The 22069-nt window shown below is 43.2% G+C and overlaps 1 protein-coding gene across 2 annotated transcripts in view; it reads right to left on the bottom strand.

Moving 5' to 3' along the window:
- PRPS1 (phosphoribosyl pyrophosphate synthetase 1) overlaps positions 1-10723 on the bottom strand; it is a 32444-nt gene extending 21721 nt beyond the window's left edge. Inside the window, exon 1 of one of the 2 annotated variants that reach the window (XM_019662473.1) lies at positions 10649-10723. Coding sequence is in view for 1 of the 2 variants with exons in the window: in XM_019662471.1 (XP_019518016.1) it covers positions 10437-10558 (122 nt within the window). In the remaining variant the exon portion in view is untranslated. Of the gene's footprint in view, positions 1-10436 lie in introns of both variants that reach the window. The other variant, XM_019662471.1, reaches the window with a different exon arrangement.
- Positions 10724-22069: the final 11346 nt, after the last annotated feature.

Raw genomic sequence — 22069 nt, 5'->3', positions numbered from 1 at the left:
ATATAATTGTCATGGGACGTGGAGTATAGTGTGGGACTGGAGTCAAGGGAATTGTAATAGATAAGTATGATATGGGGGGGGAAGTGAGGTGGCGGATTGGGGGAGGGGGTTGTCACCTAGAGGGGTAAAAAGTATAACTATTGCACTGTGTTGTACAGCTGAAACTAATTCTAAAAAATGTGTATTTCACAATAAGAAATAATAACAAATGAGAAAGATCATATAAGGAATGAATCACTATGGTTCTATAGTGATGCCTTCTACAGAAGAACGTACCACACCTCCCATATGGGCCAGTTCACTCAAAAAATATTAAATGTTCCTATGCCAGTCACTGTGATAGGTGTCAGTGATACAATGGAGAATAAAACTGATGCGGTCCTTGCCCTCATTCTATGCTAACTGTACTCTGGTCCAATTAGTAAGTGTTGTTTTAAAAAATCCCACAGGAAATTACTATAACTATGGAGTAGGGCTATCTTTTACTATAAAATGAAAATCTTAGTATCTATACTTGGATCCTTACCAAGAATAATTTATGATTAAAAAAATAACCTCAGTGACACCTCAAAACAACACCATTTCCCCTGTTAATCCTCTAGGCGAGGAGGAGTGTTTGTGGGGGCACATAGGTGCATGTGTGTGTAGTACGTGTAGATGAGGTGTAAACCAGAATGGTTGATAACACCTATTGACCAAGAGAAAAACTGCAAAAGGAGACAATTCCATTGCCAGAAGAAGCTGATATAGGTGATAATTATAATTTAATATTTCTTTCTTTCCAATCCAAGTAACAATGGAAAGGATGCTACATTTAAAAAGAATAGTGTTAGTTTATATTATAAAACAAGAAAAATATAAACAAATGGTAAGAAAAATCAAACCAGAAACCAATTAGAACAGGGAAGCTGCTATTCCTGGTAGCCAGAACAAAAAGGAAAACACGTTAAGTTAGTTTGGGATATCTGGAGACAAACCTTCAAGTACTAAATTCAAGAAACATTTTATACTAGTGATCCTTGTCAAACGTGCCTTATTTGATCAAATCAATAATTTAAGTTCCTACATCAAGAAACCAGAAAATGGAAGATATAAAGCCCAAAGTAAGCAGAAAGGAGAAAATAACCATAAGAGTAGAAATGAATGAAGTTGAAAACAGTAAGACAATAAGAAAAACCAAAACCTGGTTCTTGGGGGAAGGGGAATCAATAAAATTGATAAACCTCTAGGAAGGCTGACCTAAAACAGCTTAACTGGAGAATTCTACCAAACAGTTAAGAATGAACATGAATTCTGCAGAATCCTTTTCAGGAAACAGATGAGAGGGATTATTTTCAAACTCATTTTATGAGACTGGTATTACCCAGATACCAAACCAGAGAGAGGCAATATAAAAAGGAACACTACAGAGGGGGAGGAGAAGAGTTGGTGTGGTTACGAGAGGGCAACGGGAAGGATCCTTGCCATAGAATGCTTTTTTATCTTGACTGCACCAATCTCAATATCCTGTTTGATGCATTATATGCTGTTGTTTTGCAAGAAAACTGTAGTCCCGGGCCAGCCGAGTGGCGGATTGGTTAAGAGCTGGTTTGGGACGCCAGAGGGCCCCAGTTTGGATCCCACATATGAGTGCCAGTGACACTGCCCTCCACAGCTAAGATGCTGAACAACAGCTCAACTTGGGAGTTGGGCTGCCATGAGTCACCGACGACGGCGTAGGCTGCAGCCCCTGCTGCAGTGGGTTGCCATGGGCTACCGTGTGTAGCCAGCAGCCAGCGTGAGCGGCCAGCAGCCGCAGTGAGTGGCCAGCAGCCGCAGTGAGTGGCCGTCCAGAAGCCGGCGACTGATCTGCCTCACCTGGAAAGAGCGCAATGATGGTGCCAACTTGGGCCAGTGAAGCAACATCCTCCACAACTAGACTGAAGAACAAAACGACAGCAACTTGTCTGTTCCCCTTCCCCCAATTCCCAGCACTGTTCCATTCCCCCCAATACCCCAATAAAAATCTTTAAAAAAAAAAAGATTACTGTTAATATTTTTAGGCAAGCAAATGGTATTGTAGCTACTTAAATATATGGGTGATAATACCTAGGCTTGCTTCAAAATAATTAAACTGAAGACAGGTATATGGAGAAGGAATAGATGAAATACAATTAACCATAAATTGCCAACTATTGGATTGGGTGATGGCTAGATGGCGGGTACGGTGGGTGGGATTATGCAATTCTCTCTACTTCTGTGTGGTTGGAATGTTCCATAATAAAGTTAAATAAAGTGACCCTCCCCAGTCATTCTCTCATCACCCTGTCACCCTGGTTATTCCCTTCAGAACACTTATCACAATTTCTTCTCACCTTGTTTTTTATGCACTTGTTTATTGTCTGTCTCCTCCACCAGAATGCAAGCTCCATGAAGCCAGGGACCAGATCTGTGATGCTCATCTGTATCCCCAGCCAGCAAGTGTCAATATGACTCAAAGAGTGAATGAATGAATACTGCTCAGGATTAGGCCGCCTCTTGGATCCTCTCATTTCAGACAGAATATATGAACCTTCTGCAGGCTTGCTTATTGTGAAGATTTAGAAGATTGACTTTTATAGTCCCTCACAAAGTAACTCACTTCACACTAGAGGCAAGTGGATCCAACATGTTCCTTCAAAAGATTTGGACAAATCTGTTCATTCCCTTTTACAGATACTCAGCTGACAGATACTTATTCTGGGGTAGAACCACAACTTGATGGGCCCAACAGGAGGTGACAGCTATGAAGAATTTTATGATGGGATCCTGAAATAGTGATACTGAGTAACATAACGAACAATATAGCAATTTTGTGGACCCAGCTGAACTGACCAGCCTTAAGAAACAACTGAGCCTGTCAGCAATATCAACATGCCAAATGCCAAAATTGCTTTCTGAAGACATTCTTCAAAATTCAAATGGACAGGCTGGAGGGAGTCAGGGAGGGCTTTCTAGAAGAGCAACTTGCATGTTTCCCGAAGTGTAGGTCCCGGAATAGCACTTTCCAATATGGGAGTCACTGACCTCATGTGGTTATTGAACACATGAAATGCAGCTAGTGTGACTGAGGAACTGAAATGAGATGTGCTGTAAGTGTAAAATACACACTTTGTTTTGACAATCAATTGTAGTTGGCTTTATTAAGCAATTCACGAATTGGGCAGCATCCCATCTAGCAGCTAGAAGGGCATTTCCTAAAATACACACGTGATTGTGAACATAGTATATTTAAAAGGAAAACTATCTCAATTTTTATATTGACTACATGTTAAAACTGTAATATTTGGGATATACTGGGATAAAGGTATTAAAATTATAAAACAAAACAAAACACAAAACCAAAAAAAAAAAGGAAAATAGAAAGGACTAAATAACCCTTTCTGGAGGTGAGCATATTCTGCAAGGTACTCATTGTGGTAGGCCCAATTAAGAGGCAGTGGTAGCTTAGAGGGGCTTCTCAGATATCCTTTACTAACACTCACTGCCCCTTTGAGAGTTTCCAAGCTAAAAGCATCCCTTCTATGTATTATGGTGCACAACTCTAGGGTCCTGACCAAGTACTTCAAATATTTGAGCAACTTCAAAACTCAAGAAAATTTTAATCCTTCCACAGTCATCCCCCATATCGCACTTCCTTGAGCAAGATCTCCATTTCCCTGGGGGAAAACAAGTCAGGCACATTGATTTTTAATAAAAAGTCAACTGTGTCCTCTACGTCTGGTGTTGGAAGCCTGTGGCTCTTGTTTCAGTCAAGTATACAGACGTCTGTACTCCAGACATTCACTTGCCAGAGTCAGGTTGTTTGATTAGGAGCTAGGGAACAGCAGTTCGACAATTGAGCCAAGACAACATATATAAGGGATGGGCTAGTTAATCATTCCATTGGGTTGTCGGAAAAGTCATGACGTATTTTGTCTATGTTTTTCAAAGGTCATTTATTTATATAAAGAACAAAGATCAATGATATACTGCCCATTTTGTTCGATAACCTTTTGCCTTCTTTCAATGAGCTTCATAATTTCTCGTTCATAGAAGAAACTGTCTTTATTTGTGAAAAACGGAACAAGGTGCTGATTTACAGCCCCATCTGAATTGAACGTTTATGCCACACAAGGAGTTTTGAAGAGAGCGAAACAAGTAGAAGTCTGATGGCGCAAGGTCAGGCAAGTATGGTGGGTGTGGCAACACATCCCATCCAAGCTCTGATAATTTTTGACGGGTGATCAAACTTGTGTGTGGTCTGGAGTTGTTGTGATGGAACACAACTCCTTTACAATTAACGAGCTCTGGGTGTTTCTGGATGATGGATTCGTTCAAACTGTCCAATTGCCAACAGTACACATTTGAATTGATTGCTTGTTTCCTTGGTAGGAGCTTGAAAAACATGACACCTTTAAAGTCCCACCACACTGAGAGCATAACCATCCTCTGATGAATGTCTGCTTTCGATGTCGTTTGAGGCAAATCATCACGTCGGTACCAAGGCCATTTGCACACCACATTGTTGTAAACAATCCACTTCTCCTCACCAGTTGTCAGTCACTTCAAAAAAGGATTGTTTTCCTCACGTTTAATGAGCATATTGCAGATGTTTATACACGCCGTCAAATGAACTTCTTTGAGTTCACGCGGAACCCAAATATCGAGCTTGCTTACGTATCCCAGTGTCTTCAGGTGGTTGTGAATGCTTGAATGATGGATATTCAATGTTTTTGCAATCTCTCGTGTTGTGTAACGTGGGTTTGACTCGATCAATGCCTTTATTTTGTCGTCATCAACCTCGGTGGGCCTCCCTGAGCAAGGGGCGTCATTGAGATCAAAATCACCAGCATGGGATTTCGTGAACCATCATTGGTACTGACATTCTTGTAGAGCATTGTTACCATACACTTTATGCAACTCTTCACAAGCTTGACACACATTCTTCCCTTTATGGAAGTAAAATAGTAAAATATGGCAAAAATGCAGTTTGGTCTTCCATTTTCAACTTGTTGTAAAATCTCCAAAACTCATCCAAATTGCTCAATTTTTTTTAGAATGAAGCTACAACTGTCAGCTGTCAAATGACATAGCAGTAACATAGATGCGAATGACTCTAGTACTTCCGAAAATGAACTAGTGCCATCTGTTGGAAATATGCATCATGACTTTTCCGACAACCCAATAAAGTTTTCTTATTATCAGGTAAGACCAGGAGAAACAACATACTTAGACCATGGTGGCTTATCTGTCTTTACAAATGGTTCAACTATCAGAGTCAATACAAAATTCCTTACATTGTCCTAATGTCACTCAATGTAATTATTTAAGAATCCTGCCCATAAAATTGTTAGAATTCTGTGTCTGAAAGTTTCTGAAGAGTATTATGAAAATAAAAACTACATAATCCATTGCATATGCCTTTATCACTTTGTCTGCCAGAAAGCCAAGGGATACAGTTCAACTAACACTAAACTTCAGTAATCACTTTATGCCAAATTCTTGGCACAATTACTATCATTGTTTGTTCTATAAGGCTTCTGGTGTATCTACTTAATGAACCTTTTGCATGTCAACTATCATGAAACACACTTCAAATATTTTATTGTATGGCATTATAAAATTATCACTGCCATGTTAAACAACAGAGAGCATTTTCTAAATACATAGCTTTAATACAGGTGTTCCTTAAAAAAATATTCTAACATCACATAAGGTTTGAAAAATAATTCTTAAAAAAATCACCAGTCACCACCTACCACAACCACTAGTACCATTTCTGTGTTATCACCTGATGATAATCAACCAACAGTTCAGCCATTTCCCAAAGCCAAACTTACGACTAAAACTTCCCTTCAAGCATAGAAGCAGGATGTTACGACCAGGAATCTCTCTAATAACTTGAAAAAGTTATTTAACTATATTTAAAATAAAGCGGTGCAAGTAAACTAGGACACTGCCTTGTTCCACTGTGCATAATTCTAATTTCACTAACCAAGACGAATCTTTCCCTCTATTAGTTTATATGGTACAGATGTTCACAAAGCCTTTAAAAGCCCATGAAATACACTCAGGTCATACAGCTTGGTCAATAAACAGTTTGATGAATCCTCAAGAAATCTTAATACAGTAAGTCCCCGAATTGCAAACATTTGAATTGTGAACTTTCAGATACAAACGGACCCTTCGCATTATGAACATTCGTAGATGCGAACAAATCGCAGAAGTAGCTCACGTGTCTGCCGGCCATTGTCACAGTTGTGCTGCTGTGTGCTTACTGTCCAGTGCGATAGTGTACAGTGCTCAATCAAAGCCCAGGGTGTCCGGAAGCAAGAGGGAAAGCAGTGGTGATGTGGAGGGGACTGCTAGGAAGCACAAAGCAATAACCATGGAAACAAAAGTGAAAATAATTGAGAGATTGGACCGAGGCGAAAAGATGGTTGACATCGCTCGCTCTTATAACATGAATCCTTCAACCATTGGCTTTACATTGTGTATTTATGTTAAAGGTGTATACGACTCACTTTGTCGGACTTACGAACGAATCCGACTTCGGAACATTCCCCCAGAACAGAACTCATTCGTAAGTCGGGAACTTACTGTATTATTTTTATGGTTTCCTCTAAGAGAGAAGTTAGGCAGTGATTGATGGTGCAACAGTTATGCCTACCTATAACCTGTTTGCTCTTAACATAATCTATCAGGTAGAAAGGCCTAGGTTGGCAATTTAAAGGATAACAAGCCTTGTTCTCTCCCTCTGGCTAATGGTGTGTTCTCCAAATGGCTTTGGGCCAATCATTCTCCCAGCCATTCTGGAGAGGCCAGACTGGCTTTGTCCATTCAATGAGAAAACTAGCTTCTCCTTTACCCTTTCCTTTAGCATCAGGCATAAGTGCATAGAATGAGCACAGAATGTTAACAAACACAAAAAGGAAATAAAGTAAATCTAAAATGCAGGTGGTATTCTTAAGAAAATATTAAGAACTTAGACAGAGATGTTGGCATATGCAAAATACATGGGATTAATTAACCAAAGGATATATAGTTCTTAGGAAAATCCTAGGCAACCAAAATTGAATTTTCCCCCCTCTCATCCTATTGAGAGTAACCAAATAAACCAAAGTTTGAAGAGAATCAAGTAAAAAATTTTATCATATTCAAAAAAATTAAAAGCCAAATGAGATACTGCATTAGCAAAAATTTTAAACAGTAATACCCAGAGTTGGGAAAGTTACTTAACCTCTGAATCTTAGTTCTTTCATTCATAAAATGGGGATAGTGAAAGTAACTCCTCACAGCAGTGTTGAGAGGGTTAAATATAATGTGTGTAAAGTGCTTAGCATCTGAACTAGCACATCATAAGCATTCACTATACATTAATTACTATTAATATTATTACTGCTGGTGAGAGAACAGAAATTGGTTTAACTTTTCTGGAGAGCAATTTGGCAATAGGTATTCAAAAGCCTAAAAAATGGTACATGCACTTTAACCTTCAAGTATTCCCCTTCTAGGGATTTATCCTAAGAAAATATTCAGAAATGGGGGACACTTGAGATCTTGCTCTCTGGCATATGTAGTTAGTCAGTTTATTTGGCTCAAATAAACTCTTATAAAAATTATCTAAAAAATGAAAGAAAATAAAAATGATCAAAGATTTATGTTCAAGGGTTTTCATATTAACAGCATTAGATAAAAAATACCTAATAAAAGGGCCTAGGTTATCTAAACTATTAAGACAAATTATACTGTTTAAAAGCTGTTTAAAACCATGTAGACTAAATATTAAGGGGAGAAACTATTCAAAATATATTGCTAAGTGAAGAAAGCTATAAGCAACATGTCTTACATATTTGGGAAAGTATATGAGCACATACACAAACATCTGGAAGGTCATACATCAAAATGTGAAGAGTTTATCTTGGGCAGTGGAAATTTTGGGGATGTCTTTTTTCCCTTGTCCTCTTCTTTATTTTCTGCAATACCACCACCACCTCTTCTTACCAACATTTACTGTACATTTATTGTGTTGGACAGTGTTCTCAGAACTTCAGTCCTTCTCAGTTTATCCTCACAATAACTCTATGGGTAGACACTACTTTATAGATGAGATTACTGAGGCAAAGAAAGCCTAGGTTGTCTGAGACCAGAGCCTACATTTTTAACCTCTCTTAACTATTTGTGTGTGTGAAATACACCACTTATATGTATGTATGTTTCCCAAATAACTGGATAGCAAAGGATGATCCTGACGACTTCAAAAGAAAAGCCACTTTGCTCAAGAGAGCACCAAACCCTGAGATTCTGCAAAACTGTAGCAAATAGAATAGCAAAACTGTCTCATTTGAGGATGGGCTCTGCAATCCCCCTTCTGATGACCCACAATACCCACTGAGTTTCCCTGTCCACCTTTAGATCACAAGAGTCACACGGAGTAGCAGTTACCATTTCTGCAGTGCAGAAAAGCCAAAGGCTGGTGGGAGGGGGGAGCTCCCTAGGCAACATATTTGATTATGAGGATTTCCAAACATCTAAGGAACCAAAAAGCTAATGATTTAAGCCAGAAACAAGGAAACCTAACCAATCAGCAATTTTCCACACAGGGCTTAATCTTATCCAGTGTTTCCAAGCATGTTACTGTCTAGTTGTTTAAAAATGAAATCAGCCTAATATCTCAGTAGATTAGGATTACTGATAAATTCAGATAAATCAATCAGTACAAAACGAAGTTGTTCTCCCCCTCCCCTCTCCCAATACAGCCTCAGGTTCTGGTGTGTTTTACTATGCAGAGGGTGAAGGGTTAACAAAAGGAAAACTTGTATTTTTCTTTGAATTTTTATAAAGCATAGGAAAAACATTTAATAACCAGTTATTTAAGGGGACCAAAACAAAACCCTCTAAATGAAAATTATTCTTGTCCCCTAGCTATAATGCCACTTGCAAAGTCTGGTCCTATTTTGTCTTCTTTAGCACCGCCCATGAGTCATAATGGTGTGGTCAAAACTGAAGTCGGCAGCTTGGCTAGCCTCTTTCCACTAAGGTATTGCCTGGATACCGATGGGATCAGTGTTTGCACTATCACTTGCATCACAACCAGTAGCACAATAATCAAGTATTCGAAAGGAAACTGTCCACTACAGATGAATGCTTGTTTTTATCACCAGTGTCTAAAAGGTATAATGGGAGTTACACTTTAGTAATAAGTTTAAAGAAAGAAAAATGGAAATAAAAGCATTTATGAAAACATGTTCAAAGCAATCTTATTTAACTAACTGGTCATTAAGTTTGGTGTAAACTTGCCCCTTCATAGATGAGTAGATCTGTAAGATTGTGAGCACTGCTCTGATTTGACCAACAGAGTAACAACAAAACACAAAGTAGGCCTATCAGAGCCAAAAGATTCTATGTTTAGGTGGCAGGGGTATTGAAAAGCTAAGAAAACGAAGTTATCTCTAAGATGGCCTCAAGGTGCAGGAAGAGGGTGCAAGTGGGGCTGGGAGGAAGCAAGTTTAATTGAAAAAAAATTGAGTTGCAAAGTTCTGTGTGATCCAGCTCTTTCACTCTCTTTCTTCAATTATCTTAACATTCAAAACTGTTTCCAAAATTTCCCACCCAGCACCAAGAGAAGTGGACAAGTTCAGGACAGACTTTGCTAAAAATATGTTTTTGTATTATCTGTACTAGTCGTTGCACTGGGGAAGGTCAAGGATTCCAGGATTAAAGTTCCCTAAAATTTTCTGGATGGCTCAAGCTGAGATGCTGGCCATCAGGATGCAGAGTTAATGCATCACAGTATCTGATCAACTAGATTTAACATTAAGTATGGCTCCGAGTCTAAGATTCTGAAGATGTGAAAAGCCAACGCTTGTCAATCTAAGGAAGTGCTCAGTAATACTTTTGGCGCCCTCAGTACATGTTAATTTCCCTCAAAACCAAACCCAACACAATTCCGAATAGAAAAGCTGCTTCTTAGATTCTATTAGAATACCAGGAGGGCTCTCAGTATGCCGTACGTTCTCCCTTGTAAGCTGGTGCAAAAGCTGAAGCAGCACCTGTCCAACCTGGGTGGCTCAACAGGGAAGGCACAAAGCCACGTGGCCCCACAGTCGAGGCTAAGCGTCCTTCCCCTCCCGTCGCTCTAGGCAGCTAACATCCCTAGGCTGGGTCCTCCAGCCCTTGCCTTCAAACCCAGAAGCTTTGCCTCAAGCTCCATCTTGACTGCAACCCTCAGCACGGTGAGAACCAATGTGACCCTTCCGCGAGAGGTAAAATAACGGAAACAGCCGGTAGAGCACGCTCCCCAGAGTTGCCCCTTCCCCCACACCCGGTCCCCCAGAACTCATGCAGCGGCCCCATCCCCCTACCCTCTGCAGCCCAATCGTCGCCCCCGCCGCCAGGGCAGGTGAGGCCGGTTGCGGTCCCAGCTTCGCCCTTACCAGGTCTCCTGGTTGCTGAATTTCTTAGTCACCACCTTGCCTAGCTCCAGGCCCAGGCGGTCAGCAATTTTCTGGGATAAGTCTTGGTGGGAACTGCCGCTGAAGATTTTGATGTTCGGCATCTTGGCCAATTACCCTAGGCACTCTTTGCCCAGTGATCACTGCTGCTGCCGAGATGCAAACCGAGGTCGGCTCAGAACCTCAATACTTACTGCTTCGCGTTGCTACTCCGCCATCTTACATTCCCGCCCTGCGCGCGCGGCTCTAAATTGCTCAGAGCCAGGGAGGCGGGGCCACCAGGCAAGTCCACACCCCGCCTGTGCCGATTAGCTGAGGGGCAGCGAGGGGCGGGTCCTCATTGTAGCTTCGCCTGCCTCCTACACTCTCAGGTATTGGCTGGAAGCCATGAGGCGAGGCTAATAGCCCCGCCCCCTGTAGCTAGGCTGCCGGGGAGAGTTTGCTAAAGAGCGCCCCAGGGATCCGCTTGATTAAGGGTGGAGGGATGCTGGTGACGCGTAGGGCCAGATCGTTCCGCAAGCGGGATACCAGCGACGCTTTTTTTTTTTTTTCTGTTCAGCGCCAGAAAGTAAGTCTACCTCTGGTTTAGTTTCTTCTAAGAAAATCTATTTAATGCAATATGTAGATGATGTATTATAGAAATGTATATGTGATACCTATATAATTTTATTAACCAGTGTTACCCCAATAATTTAATAATAAATAAATAAGTAAAATAGGTTTATGAAGATGGCAGCCACAGTTCGTCAGAATGAAGGGGAGATTTCTGGACATGAGTTTGCATGTTTCTGGACAGAAATGATTTTTATCTCTGTATAAGGACTGGGCCGAATTAAAGCACGTTTCCATCACAGAGACACCCAGAGCACAGGTGCATCCAAAAGGTTTGTTTGCACTTTGCAATTGCACAGCCTCTCCTGTGCCTGGATGGCAAGTCCCATGGGGAAAGTGATAGGGCATACCATCTGCACCATCCAGACACTGCAAGAGAAAGCTGTGTTTTATTTCTAACGCTGGGGCCAAGTTTGTTCATACAACTGAAGGAGTATGGATTTTTCAAACTTTCTGGGCAATAAAGGCCTGATTTATCTAACCGTTGGAAAGGAAAGAAAATCTAGTATACTTATGGGACTTTGGATGAAGAGCCCTGAATGAATCAGAAAACCTGGTTTTTGGTCCTATCTGCCTCATGTGAGCCTCAGCAGCAGCAGCTGCTTATTGATAATGTGGCCTTTTGCACCATGCTTTATTATTTTTATGATGATACTTGCTAATTGGACCAAAGACAGCTTTTATTCTTATACCACCTTTTTGTCAGGTATATTCGAACCATGGATTAGAAGAGAGAAATCATACAATTTTAGAATCAAAAATCATACAATTTAAAATCATACAAATTTACTTATGAGCACTAGAGTGCTCATAATTACAAACTGTGAAAAGAGAAGAGACTTCAGAAATCATCTGGCCTACTAGCTTCATTTTACATATGGTGAAGCTGAGACCCAGAAATGGGAAGGGATTTGTTCAGGTGGCAAGGGTAGAAAATACTCAAAGCAGCATCCTATCTTTCTCTTCCTGCCATTTTCAGTGGTGTCCGTGGAGGACCTCTCCTTTTGACCCGTGTTCATACTTTCACAAGTTCAGAAATTTAATATAGGCCCAGATGTATAGGAATACTTGGAGAAGGAAGTAAGCGCCAAGGCAAAATATTAGTAGTCCTCCATCACAGTTCATTCATCCAATATCACTGTGTGCTTTATTGCATACAAGGCAGTGTGCTAGGCATGGAGAGGACTATGAAGTATTTGTCCCCAAGGAATTTGTTTCAGTGAAGATTTATTGAGTATTTTTTATGGGCCAGGCCAGGTTCTGGGCACTGAGAATACAGCAGTAAACAATCAAAAACCCCTCATGGAGTTTACATTCTGAAACAACTAACATGTAACAAAAAGAAAACATGTAATATGTCAAATGGAGATAAATGCTATGGAGAAAAATCAGGCAAGGATGTGGGATAATGTGCCGTGCTGGTGGTGGAGTTGGAGGAGGAGTATAATTTTAAGTAGGGTAGTAAGAAAAGGCCTATCTGGGAAGGTAACATTTTAGCAATGACCTGAAGGAGATAAAGGAATGAGCCATCAGATTATCTAATTAGACTATCTAATAATCAACTCATTAGATTAAAACTAAAATGTCCCCTTAGGGCAAACACTAGGTAATCTGATCACCAAATTCCAGAATGTAAATATGTGTGCAAATAATACTGCTATCCTTGTTCTTTTTTCCTTTCTGGAATGGTAACCAATATTAGAGCATGGGGAAGGGACTTACTCTTTAGGGGCAGGTGGGGCTTACACAATATCAACAGTAAGTAGTCCTGAGGAGAAAGTTGAAAGGAGACATGAATTAAAAGAATTTAGAAAAAAATGCCCTTAGACCTTTTAAGGATAGATAAATGAAGACAAATCATCAGAAAAGGGACAATGTGTAGGGGATCCTAAGAGGTGAGGATTTGAAAGGAGTGTGGCTGAATTATATGTAAGTGGTGATGGGTTCTGTAAGTTTGATAGAATTGAAAAGAAATGTGCTGAGATCCTTCCATATGCCAGAACTTCTGGAGGGTGGGCACACAGGGAATGAATACTTAGTATACAATCCTTTCCCCCTAGCAGGCAAGACAGGTACATACAAAGTTAAGTATGGGGGTGTGAGAAATGCAATCACATTGAGAGGATTTGGGAAGGGTCCTGCAGGAAATGACCCTCAGATTGCAACCTGGGGATAGAGAGCTGAGATAATTTTAACAAAGGCTGGAGGCAGGCAAATGTGGGGAGAGGTGAGGTGAGGGAAGGTGTGTTGAGAGTTCAGACAGGACAGGCAACTAACTAGAAGCCTATGAAGGTCAATTTTATGTGTCAGCTTGGCTAGGCTGTTGTCTCAGTTATTGAATCAAACATTAATCTAGGTGTTGCTGTGAAGAAATTTTGTAGATGTGATTAACATTCATAATGGTTGTCTTTATGTAGAGATTTCTCTAGACAATTTGGTTGAGTCTGTTTCAACTGGCTGAGAGATCTTATGAGCTGAACTTAAGTTTTCCTGAGGAAGAAGGAATTCTACTTGTGGACTGCAGTTTCAGCTGTTGTCTGATAATTCCAGCCTGCCCTTCCTGATCGCCTGTCCCATGGATTTCAGACTTGCCGAGCCAAACGTCCACAATGGTGTAAGCCAATTCCTTACAATAAATCCCTTAATGTACATCTCCTAATGCGGCTGTTTCTATGGTTGACCCTGACCCATACAAAACCAGGTGGTGGAGGGCTCTGAGTGCCAGTTTCAGGGTGCTGAGGGTAAGGGCTGGAGTCCTGATGAGGGGAAATCTGGTCCTTAAGCTAGAGAGAAAGGGAATGGGAAATTATTTTGCATAAATTATTTTGTTCTAGAAAAGGCTGAAGAATGCCCTCTTGCCTATATTTCATATTTCCAATTAACTCCAAAGCTCAGGGGCCACTGGGAGAATTTTGTAAACACCCTCCCCTTTGGAAGGGCCCCCTCAATCCCACTGCCCCATAGGGCATGTCTGGTTTTGCCTCCTTCTGAGATTCCAGGCGTTATAGGAGATTCTAAATCCATCCATTTGTCAGTCATTTCTTCTGTAGGCATTTCTTGGGCAGCAGCTACAAGCAAAGTACAGTGCTCAGTCTTCAGAGTGCAGAAATAAATAAAACCAGCCCTTTTCCTCAGAAAGCTTTACAGACTTGTAAATGATATTGTAACAGCAGACAGAGAAAAGGAAGTCTTTGTTCTCTCCTCCTGCTCCTTGCAGGACTAGAAATAAGTCGCTGCAGCAAAATCTCTCTTTGCTGGGCCCGCCACTTCAGTCCCAGAGCACTGGGTTACTAATAGCATCATCTTTGAGTAGTTGGGTCTCCTTGTCACCTTCAAGCAAACTTTCCTGCTCCTTCTGGGTATTAGCATTTCTTTCAAACTATTTTGTCTTTTCTATCTCTTACCTATGTTCCGATTTTTCCCTCTGCATTCTTGTCTGACCTGTCCTCATTATTCATATCCCCACCTGCACTTTTTCAGCCAATAGGAGTTCAATGCCAAAGTGATTGTCAGTGGGTATCTCACTTTTGTACGTACACCAGAGGGTTTTCAAAGGCCAGAAAGGGCATCACATTGGTAGACTGCCTGATGTGCTGCAGCCCATGCTGAGCTCACCAGCTCAGGAGTCTGCCCTCCCATTGGGCTCTGGACTCCCAAACTCTCCTTTTCTGTTTTCAGCGAGCATGCAAGCTCTGTGGGGGTAGAGACCAAGCATCTACCACAGCCTCTAGCATAGACACAGCCTTGGGGTGGGTGCATTTTAAATGCTTATGGATTTGATTTGAAAATCTGGATTGACACCAAAGATAAATTAGGAGGTGACTCCTAATGGCTTTTCAAAAGGATTCAACATAGGATTCCTTTGCAACATAGGATTTATTTGAAAGATTAAAGGACACATAGGTAAGCCCTGGTTTTATTAACATAACTTTGTCTTAAAACAAGCTTTATCTCATAAAGCAAAGTTTGCTTGTTTTACCATAGGGAAGATTTGGCTGGACCCTTTGGATATGTTTCACTCTCCTAGGGTTCCCATGAGCTGGTTTCCTGTGGATGTAGGCTTTATTATACAAAGTTGGTATCTCAGGGGGCTAGAATCATCTAGAGATTTAGGAGATGGGAGATTTCAGCCCTCTTGACAGAAGGGGATTTGATGAAAATGCATGGCCAAGTGGTGTCTGTCGTTTGTTGTGGAGTTTAACTTTTATAAGCCAGGGAGTCTGTCAGTTTAATTACGGACTGGGGAATGTTTGGGTGATGCTAGAAATACTTGCCTTTGTTTAAAAAATCCTTAAGTGGAAGAATGTATGCTTTTTAAAAGCTAATAGGCCCTCTAGTTCAACCCACTCACTTTATATAGCAAGAATCTGATACTCAGAGGGGGGACGTGAATGCCCAAGGTCTAGCTCTTGGATGAGCTGCAAGTAGAACCAACGTCTACTGGCTCCTGGTGTAGGGCTCCTGCTTGCAGCTCTGTTACAGAGCCAAGCTAGCGTGGGCTCAGGGCTGCAGAAAATGCAAGTGAAATCAAAGTATCTTCCATTGTTCAGCAGGGGGAAAATCTGTCCGTTTTTTATTTGGTTCTTTGAATTTTTTCAGGTCCCTAGAGGCATTGTGCATTCCTGTTGTTCCAGATTAGGAAAGAGGCAGAAATGCTTGTCCTTGCTCTTCCTTTCCTACCAATTCCTCTGTCCTTGGTGGCCAAAAGTCCTGCCATTGCCATATGTCTTTTTCCCCCTATAAATCATAATAGGAAGCAGGAATTATAGTTACTTCCAAGAAACTGCAAACAGCTTGCCCATACTGCAAATTTATCCTCAAATTTATATGAAGTAGGGACTGGCAGGCTGGGGGATTAAGTGATTAGGGTTCTAGAGAAGGCAAAAAAAACCCACACACATTACCTCAGTGGCTTGGACACTCCCCACTGTCATAATCCCATAATTAAGAGACGGGATTTCCAACAGCCAAGGTCACACAGCATGCATACCAATTAAAAGATGAGATTCATTGCATTCTGTATTGGATATGACTATATCTAACTTTGCAGGGAGCCCTTAGCCACAGTACAAATTGCTTTATTTGGTAATCAGAAAGCTCAAAGCCTAACATATGTCCATATTATCAGTCAGTTTTTGCTTGCGGAGAGGAAGAGGTCATTTTGAAGGGTGGGCAGGCCTAGAGGGCTGTCATCATGTAGGGCATTGAGAAGCCAGAGGAATGCATGAGGACTTAGGATGTCCTGGTGAGAAAGGGGTAGGAAGGACAACCAGGGGTTGGGAACCAAAGCCAACTTTGCCTTTCAAGCCATTCTGCCATGATCCTGGGAGCTGAACCACCCCCTGCCCCGAGGATCTTAGAAAATAATTTCTCCTGCTGCCCTGGGCCTGCTGCCATGGGTTGGCAAACTGCTAGCGTGGGAGTGGGATGCATGGGAACTAAATGCTGAGCACAGTGGATAGAACGTGAAGCTGTCATTGGGAACCTGGCTGAGTTTGGTGTTCAAAGCCCTTTCCTAAGAGCTAAGTCTGAATGTTGAAGAAATATCTGAAGTTCACGCCTCCTTCAATTAAAGCTGCTTCCAGCAAGAATGATAAGAATGAAGCGAGGAGAGGAGGCTGTCAGAGAATCAAGTCAGGGTATTGGCTAAAGGCTAAGAAGAGCCTAGGGTCCACCTGACTGTGTTCACCCCTGGGTGGGGGTTGTCCACTGAGGTAGCAGGCAGACTTCCCAAATTCAAAAGATAAGCTTGCAGAGGAGGAGATCTTCTTGCATATGCCTCCTGAGGGGAAGTGACCAGAGGATGGTTTTGACTGAGAACAGTAGATATTTGAAGAAAACAGGCCTCCAAGCTTCCAGTTCCAGGCTGCTGGTGCAAGCTTTGTTAGTTTCTGTGGACCAGCTACAAATGGGGCAGTTCGATTTGTATTGTAGTTAAGCTTGTACAGCTAGGACTCAACATTTTTATAGCTGCCTTTCCAGCACCACCTCATTAATCCTCAGAACCACAGAAGGAGTCCAGAGACTCAGTCATCTTCATTTTCGAGAACAGGCCCAAAGAGGTGAAATGACTTGTACCCCATCACATGGCAAGGTAGCGGCTGGGCTGAAAATAGAACTGAGCCCTGATTCTGGGGGGAACTGCTCATCCTAGCCCACACAGTCGCCCTGCTTTGCTTCTCATTACAGATGCAGAAATCTCCAGCTTGGAGAGAATCTGGCTCTCTCAGGCTGTGGCCGGGGCCGACCCCATGCCAAAATGTGTAACAGGCCACAGTGGGGTGGGGGAGGGGTTGGAGCCTTTGCTAACTAACACTGCCCCATCTTCTCCTGGCATTCCTTCCTGGCACTCCATCCTTTCAGGTCTCCTATATGTCCCTGAAGAAGTGCCTGACCTCCACCTGTGCCCAGAGCCATGGAAGTAGGTCAGTTCTAGATGTCCTCTCCTTGGGACCCATGCCACCAGTTAGCCCATCTGATAGACCCTGAGCATGTGCCACATTTCCACCAAAACATGTCTGGTGGTAGAGGAGAGTGAACCTAGGTGCCGGGAGGTAGGTATGGGAATGTAGCCAGAAGTATCAGACATGAGTCTCAAGTGTCTTTGAAATGATATGTATTATTTACAAGGCATGAAACTTCTGCATTCCTCTTTATATTTTTACATAAAAATATTTAATGTATCACCCACGGGATATTTTCCTCTTGAATTTTTGAAAAAAATGCAAATGCATCGGGAGTATGAGACACATCATAACCGTGGCTTTTTGTGTCTGCTGGCACAAGCTGGAACAAAGCCACATTCCCTGGGAGACTTTGACTCCAGTTTGAGGAGAATGTGGGGGGGGGCATAATTTTGATGGTAGCTTTTTGGACACAACTGCTCTATCCACAAATTTCCATGCACATATACTGCTCCACCCCTGGATCCCAGATATGTGTGGCATTAGGGAAGTCCAGTGAAGAGAGGTGGGCGGGGGGTTCAGGTGGTCTTGCAGTATCCTGTACCTCACATCCCAGTGTTCCCAACGACCTGTTACAACTCACGTACTGCCTAAATAAACCCCAAGAAACAATTACAAGCCATCTTCTCATGATTGTGGCTGATTCCATGCCTGTTTCCAGGGGAAGTGCTTCAAAGGTAGAGCTGGGCTGACTACGGTCGGGTAGCAGTCGAAACTCTGGGCTGGGTTTGAAAACTCACTGGCTTACCACTTACCAGCTGTGTGACCTTGGGCTAGTGACTTAACTTCTCTAGGCTTCAGTTTTCTCCTCTGAGAAGTGTATTTGATCATAGTATCTCTGTCAAAGGATTGTTAGGAAGATTAAATGAGATCATGGATGTAAAGTACTTAACACAGCGCCTGACATATGGCAAGTGCTCATGCACAGTTGTTTTTGCATATTTAAGGTCAGAGATCCAATGTGGGAGGCTCCCAACATACTACAAATGCATATTCCTTTTAGCCAAAGCTGTGAAAATAATAATGCGGAATCAACACCCAGAGGGAAGGACAGACATAGACAAGAGGGAAGGGAATCTAAAACTGAGCTCATTGATGTCCCGAACCTGCAGCTGGAAATGTCACCGTGGGTGCCAGAGCACATCCCCCTGATGCTGGGAGCATGGGTAGCACCCACGGACTGGGTGTGTGGGTGCGTGGGTATGGGTGGGAAGGAGTCGCTAAAACACTGAAGTGAAACAAGCAGTTATGTTCCTGTGAGAAGGCGGGCTTCCAGGATTTCCACCTAACAGTGGCTTCCAGCAGGTTGGGGCATTGAAACCCAGAGACTCACTTGGAATACAGGACGTTTTGCCAGGGCCCAGGGCTGAACCCTCATTTCCTCCCACTCCGTGAAGGACCTCTCCTCCTGACTCCAGACACACCCCCACAGTCTGGCTTCCAGCCTACAGAATGGGGAACGGGCTGCAGTTATTCCTCCCATCTGAGGTGACTGCTTGGAGAAATTGAGCCTAAGACATAAATTCATGACCACTTCCCAATGCTGGCAGCTGATTCTCCCCTGCCCCTTTGGCAGCAAAAGTTCTGGCTGAGGCAGTTTTTTTCAATTCATTGCTGGTGAAATTGCCTGTTATCCACAGTGCTTTGACAACAGCTTGAAAAAAATGCAACTGTGCCAGCACCACAGGCATCCTGGGGCCCATGCCAATAGCATTAACCCATTTCCCTTTAATTGGCTGCAATCAGAAAAGCAGGAGTCAGGCTCTGGGGACTCATGTCTGGTATGGAGTGGCTGAAGAGTATCAGCTTCAGGCTCTGGCTTAGGCCAAAGATGGCGAGGAAGATGCTGGTGGGAAGATGGCCTCCTCCAGTGCTTTTGGCTACTGCAGAGAACGGCCATGGATCCACAGAAAAGGAGACCATTGGTCACCTCAGAAGAGTTTCCGAAGCTTTTGGAAATTTGTTTCTAAAACTCAGCTGAGTCAGCGGGACGCTGGATTACAGACCTGACTCCTTCTCCTTTGGTAGGAGGTGCCAGGCTTCCTGGCCTTGTCCTGGATTAACTGCACTGCCCTGGATTAACCAATCCCAGAGGAGAGAGGGCCCTTTTCACAAGGTACAGAGGTCCAGGAGGGCTGTTTCGTGACAGTCATCCCATTCAACACTCATTTATTTAACAAATATTTACTGAAGACCTGCTATGTGCCGGGGACTGTGTGAGTGGGTACCCTGGGTATAAAACCAAATAAGCTTGCTTTCCGACTGTAAGGAGCTACTAATAGTGTAGTGCAGGACCAGGGCCCAAGTTTCTGGACTGTTCAGTTGGGTCATTCTGAGGGGTACCAGGCCTCACTGCCTTTTACTGAATCCCAGCCTTGTGGGACAGGATCCCTGGTGGGAAGCTCCCAGAAGGGCTCTGCCTGCATGCAGGACTAGGCCTGTCATCCGTGGTGGTGTCCTGGTCCTGCATGCAGAGCAGAGCTTTGGCTTGGGGTTGGGGAACATGCAGAGCAACCCAGCCTGATTGCACTGTCTCTGGCTCCTCCTCTGTGCTTTGCTTCCAAACCACTTTAGCCACGACCTTTGCAGACATGAAAAAAAGAGTATACGCTCAACCTCTGGGAGGACGTGACTAATCAGGGCCACTGTGCATGGTTGTGTAGTTTCTGCACCCGGCCAATGAGGCTGAGTGGAGCTGAAATCACCAAGCCATGTGCCTGCAGGGCTAGCATTGCCCAGGGGGTGGGTTTCTTTTATCTAAATCATCACGGAGGCATGATGGCAAAGAGAACCTTTTTCTAGTTGGCACAAACGCACCTCATAGGCTAGTAGGCACCTGTGATTACCAGAAGGAAATAAAAGAACAGAGAAACAAAATCATTTCTCACCATTAAGTAGCTCTGAAAAGCCAGAGAAGTCAACCCTGCTTAGGGTCCTGCTGCTTCTATCTTAGCATGTTTTTTCTTTGTTTTCTTTTTTTAAGCTGAGCCATCCTGCCACCTCTTGGCAGCTCAGCGGCTGCTCAGCTGAGAACCGAACCGTTGTTGCTCAGAGCTCAAACTCTTGAAGCGAGCTCTTAACCAACTGAGCCACTCGCCGGCCCCTGCTTCTGTCTTATACCCCACTCCCAATAAATTGCCAGGGGCCATTGCAAGGGATTTGCTAGCTTAAACTACAAGGCAGTTGGGCTACACTCTGAGGTGACTGGGCACACTTCAGAGGGAGAGGCCCCGTTTCCCAATTCCAACCTGAGAGCTGGCCTAAAACCCTGTCTCCTGACTCCCAGGCCATCCAGTGCAGTTGACACAGAGCACACTGTGTTTCTGCCCCACTCCACCCACTTGCCCTCTTCAGCTCTGAGGTCACAGTTGTGGTGACCAGGTAAGCCAGAGGCCCTAGGGTCAAGAGAAAGGATTAGAGAGTATCCAACTCCTGTGACCAACAGGAGGCTTCTAAGAGGAGTAGAGGGGTGGCAGGAGGAAAAGAGTCCTCAGCTATCATCACCCACTGGGACCCAGGTAGATGGGAGGAGAGGTGCAGGGCAAGTACTCAGAGGGCCGCCACCAACCAACAATTCAAGGACACAAGGACACCCACAAAGGCACTGCCAAGACTTATTGGGATAGTAAGATGAATAGATTTAATCATTCTTGTTTGAAAAACAAGACATAAATTAGTATATATATATATAATTTATATATTTTTTGTAGTATATATACTATATACAGACATTAGAAAATGTGTCCTCTCCATGAGGTTAAAGGAGAGGTGAAGGATGGTGGTAGAATGACACAGGCAGGGCCTGAGTGGCGAAGGTGCAGGATCAAGAAGTTGGGAGGAGAGGAAGACCACGTCAGCACTCAGGCTTGCAGTGGTCAAGGGGGAAGGTTCCCCACTGGCTGCATCTCTGGCCCATTAAACAACTTGGTCCTGTGGGAGGAGAGGCAAGGAAGGGGGGAGCTGGCTTCTGAAGAAGGAACTCCCCTAATCCTTGATAGGAGAAATCACCACTCAGGGGTCTTTATTGCACTAGGGGATACCAAGGATGGGCGGGGATTAAGCACAGTGTACATCTTTATAAAACTCACATAAGAATGGGAGATTTCACATGGGCCTCCCACATAATGGCCATGAGAGGCAGACACAGGGGCATGAGCGGATGGGAAATGGGGAGGTATGGAGAGGTGGACAAGAAGCAATCTATACAGAAGAAACATTGGCTTTCTTTGTTCCCTACAATGGGACAATTGGTAGGGACTCCGTGTCTTCACTCCTAGGAAGGTTGTAGGGGGGTGGTGACGGCAGCAGATGTGTGTCAAGGAGGATGCTAAACAGTGTGAATTCCCTTCCAGATGAGTCCGGAGAGAGAGAAAGGTGCAGACTGCACCGGGTAAGGCGCTCAGCTTCTTTTCTTAGAGAGACAAATCCACAGGGTCAATACACAGCCAAAAGCATATACTCAGGATTAACATATCACGCTAGCTTCCAGAAGTTTAAGATATAGTCATCAACACCCCCCGCCCCCTACCCTTCCCCCCT

This window comes from Hipposideros armiger, unplaced genomic scaffold (genome assembly GCF_001890085.2).
Source record: "Hipposideros armiger isolate ML-2016 unplaced genomic scaffold, ASM189008v1 scaffold_377, whole genome shotgun sequence".
NCBI lineage: Eukaryota > Metazoa > Chordata > Mammalia > Chiroptera > Hipposideridae > Hipposideros > Hipposideros armiger.
This window is presented reverse-complemented; position numbering and strand designations above follow the sequence as displayed.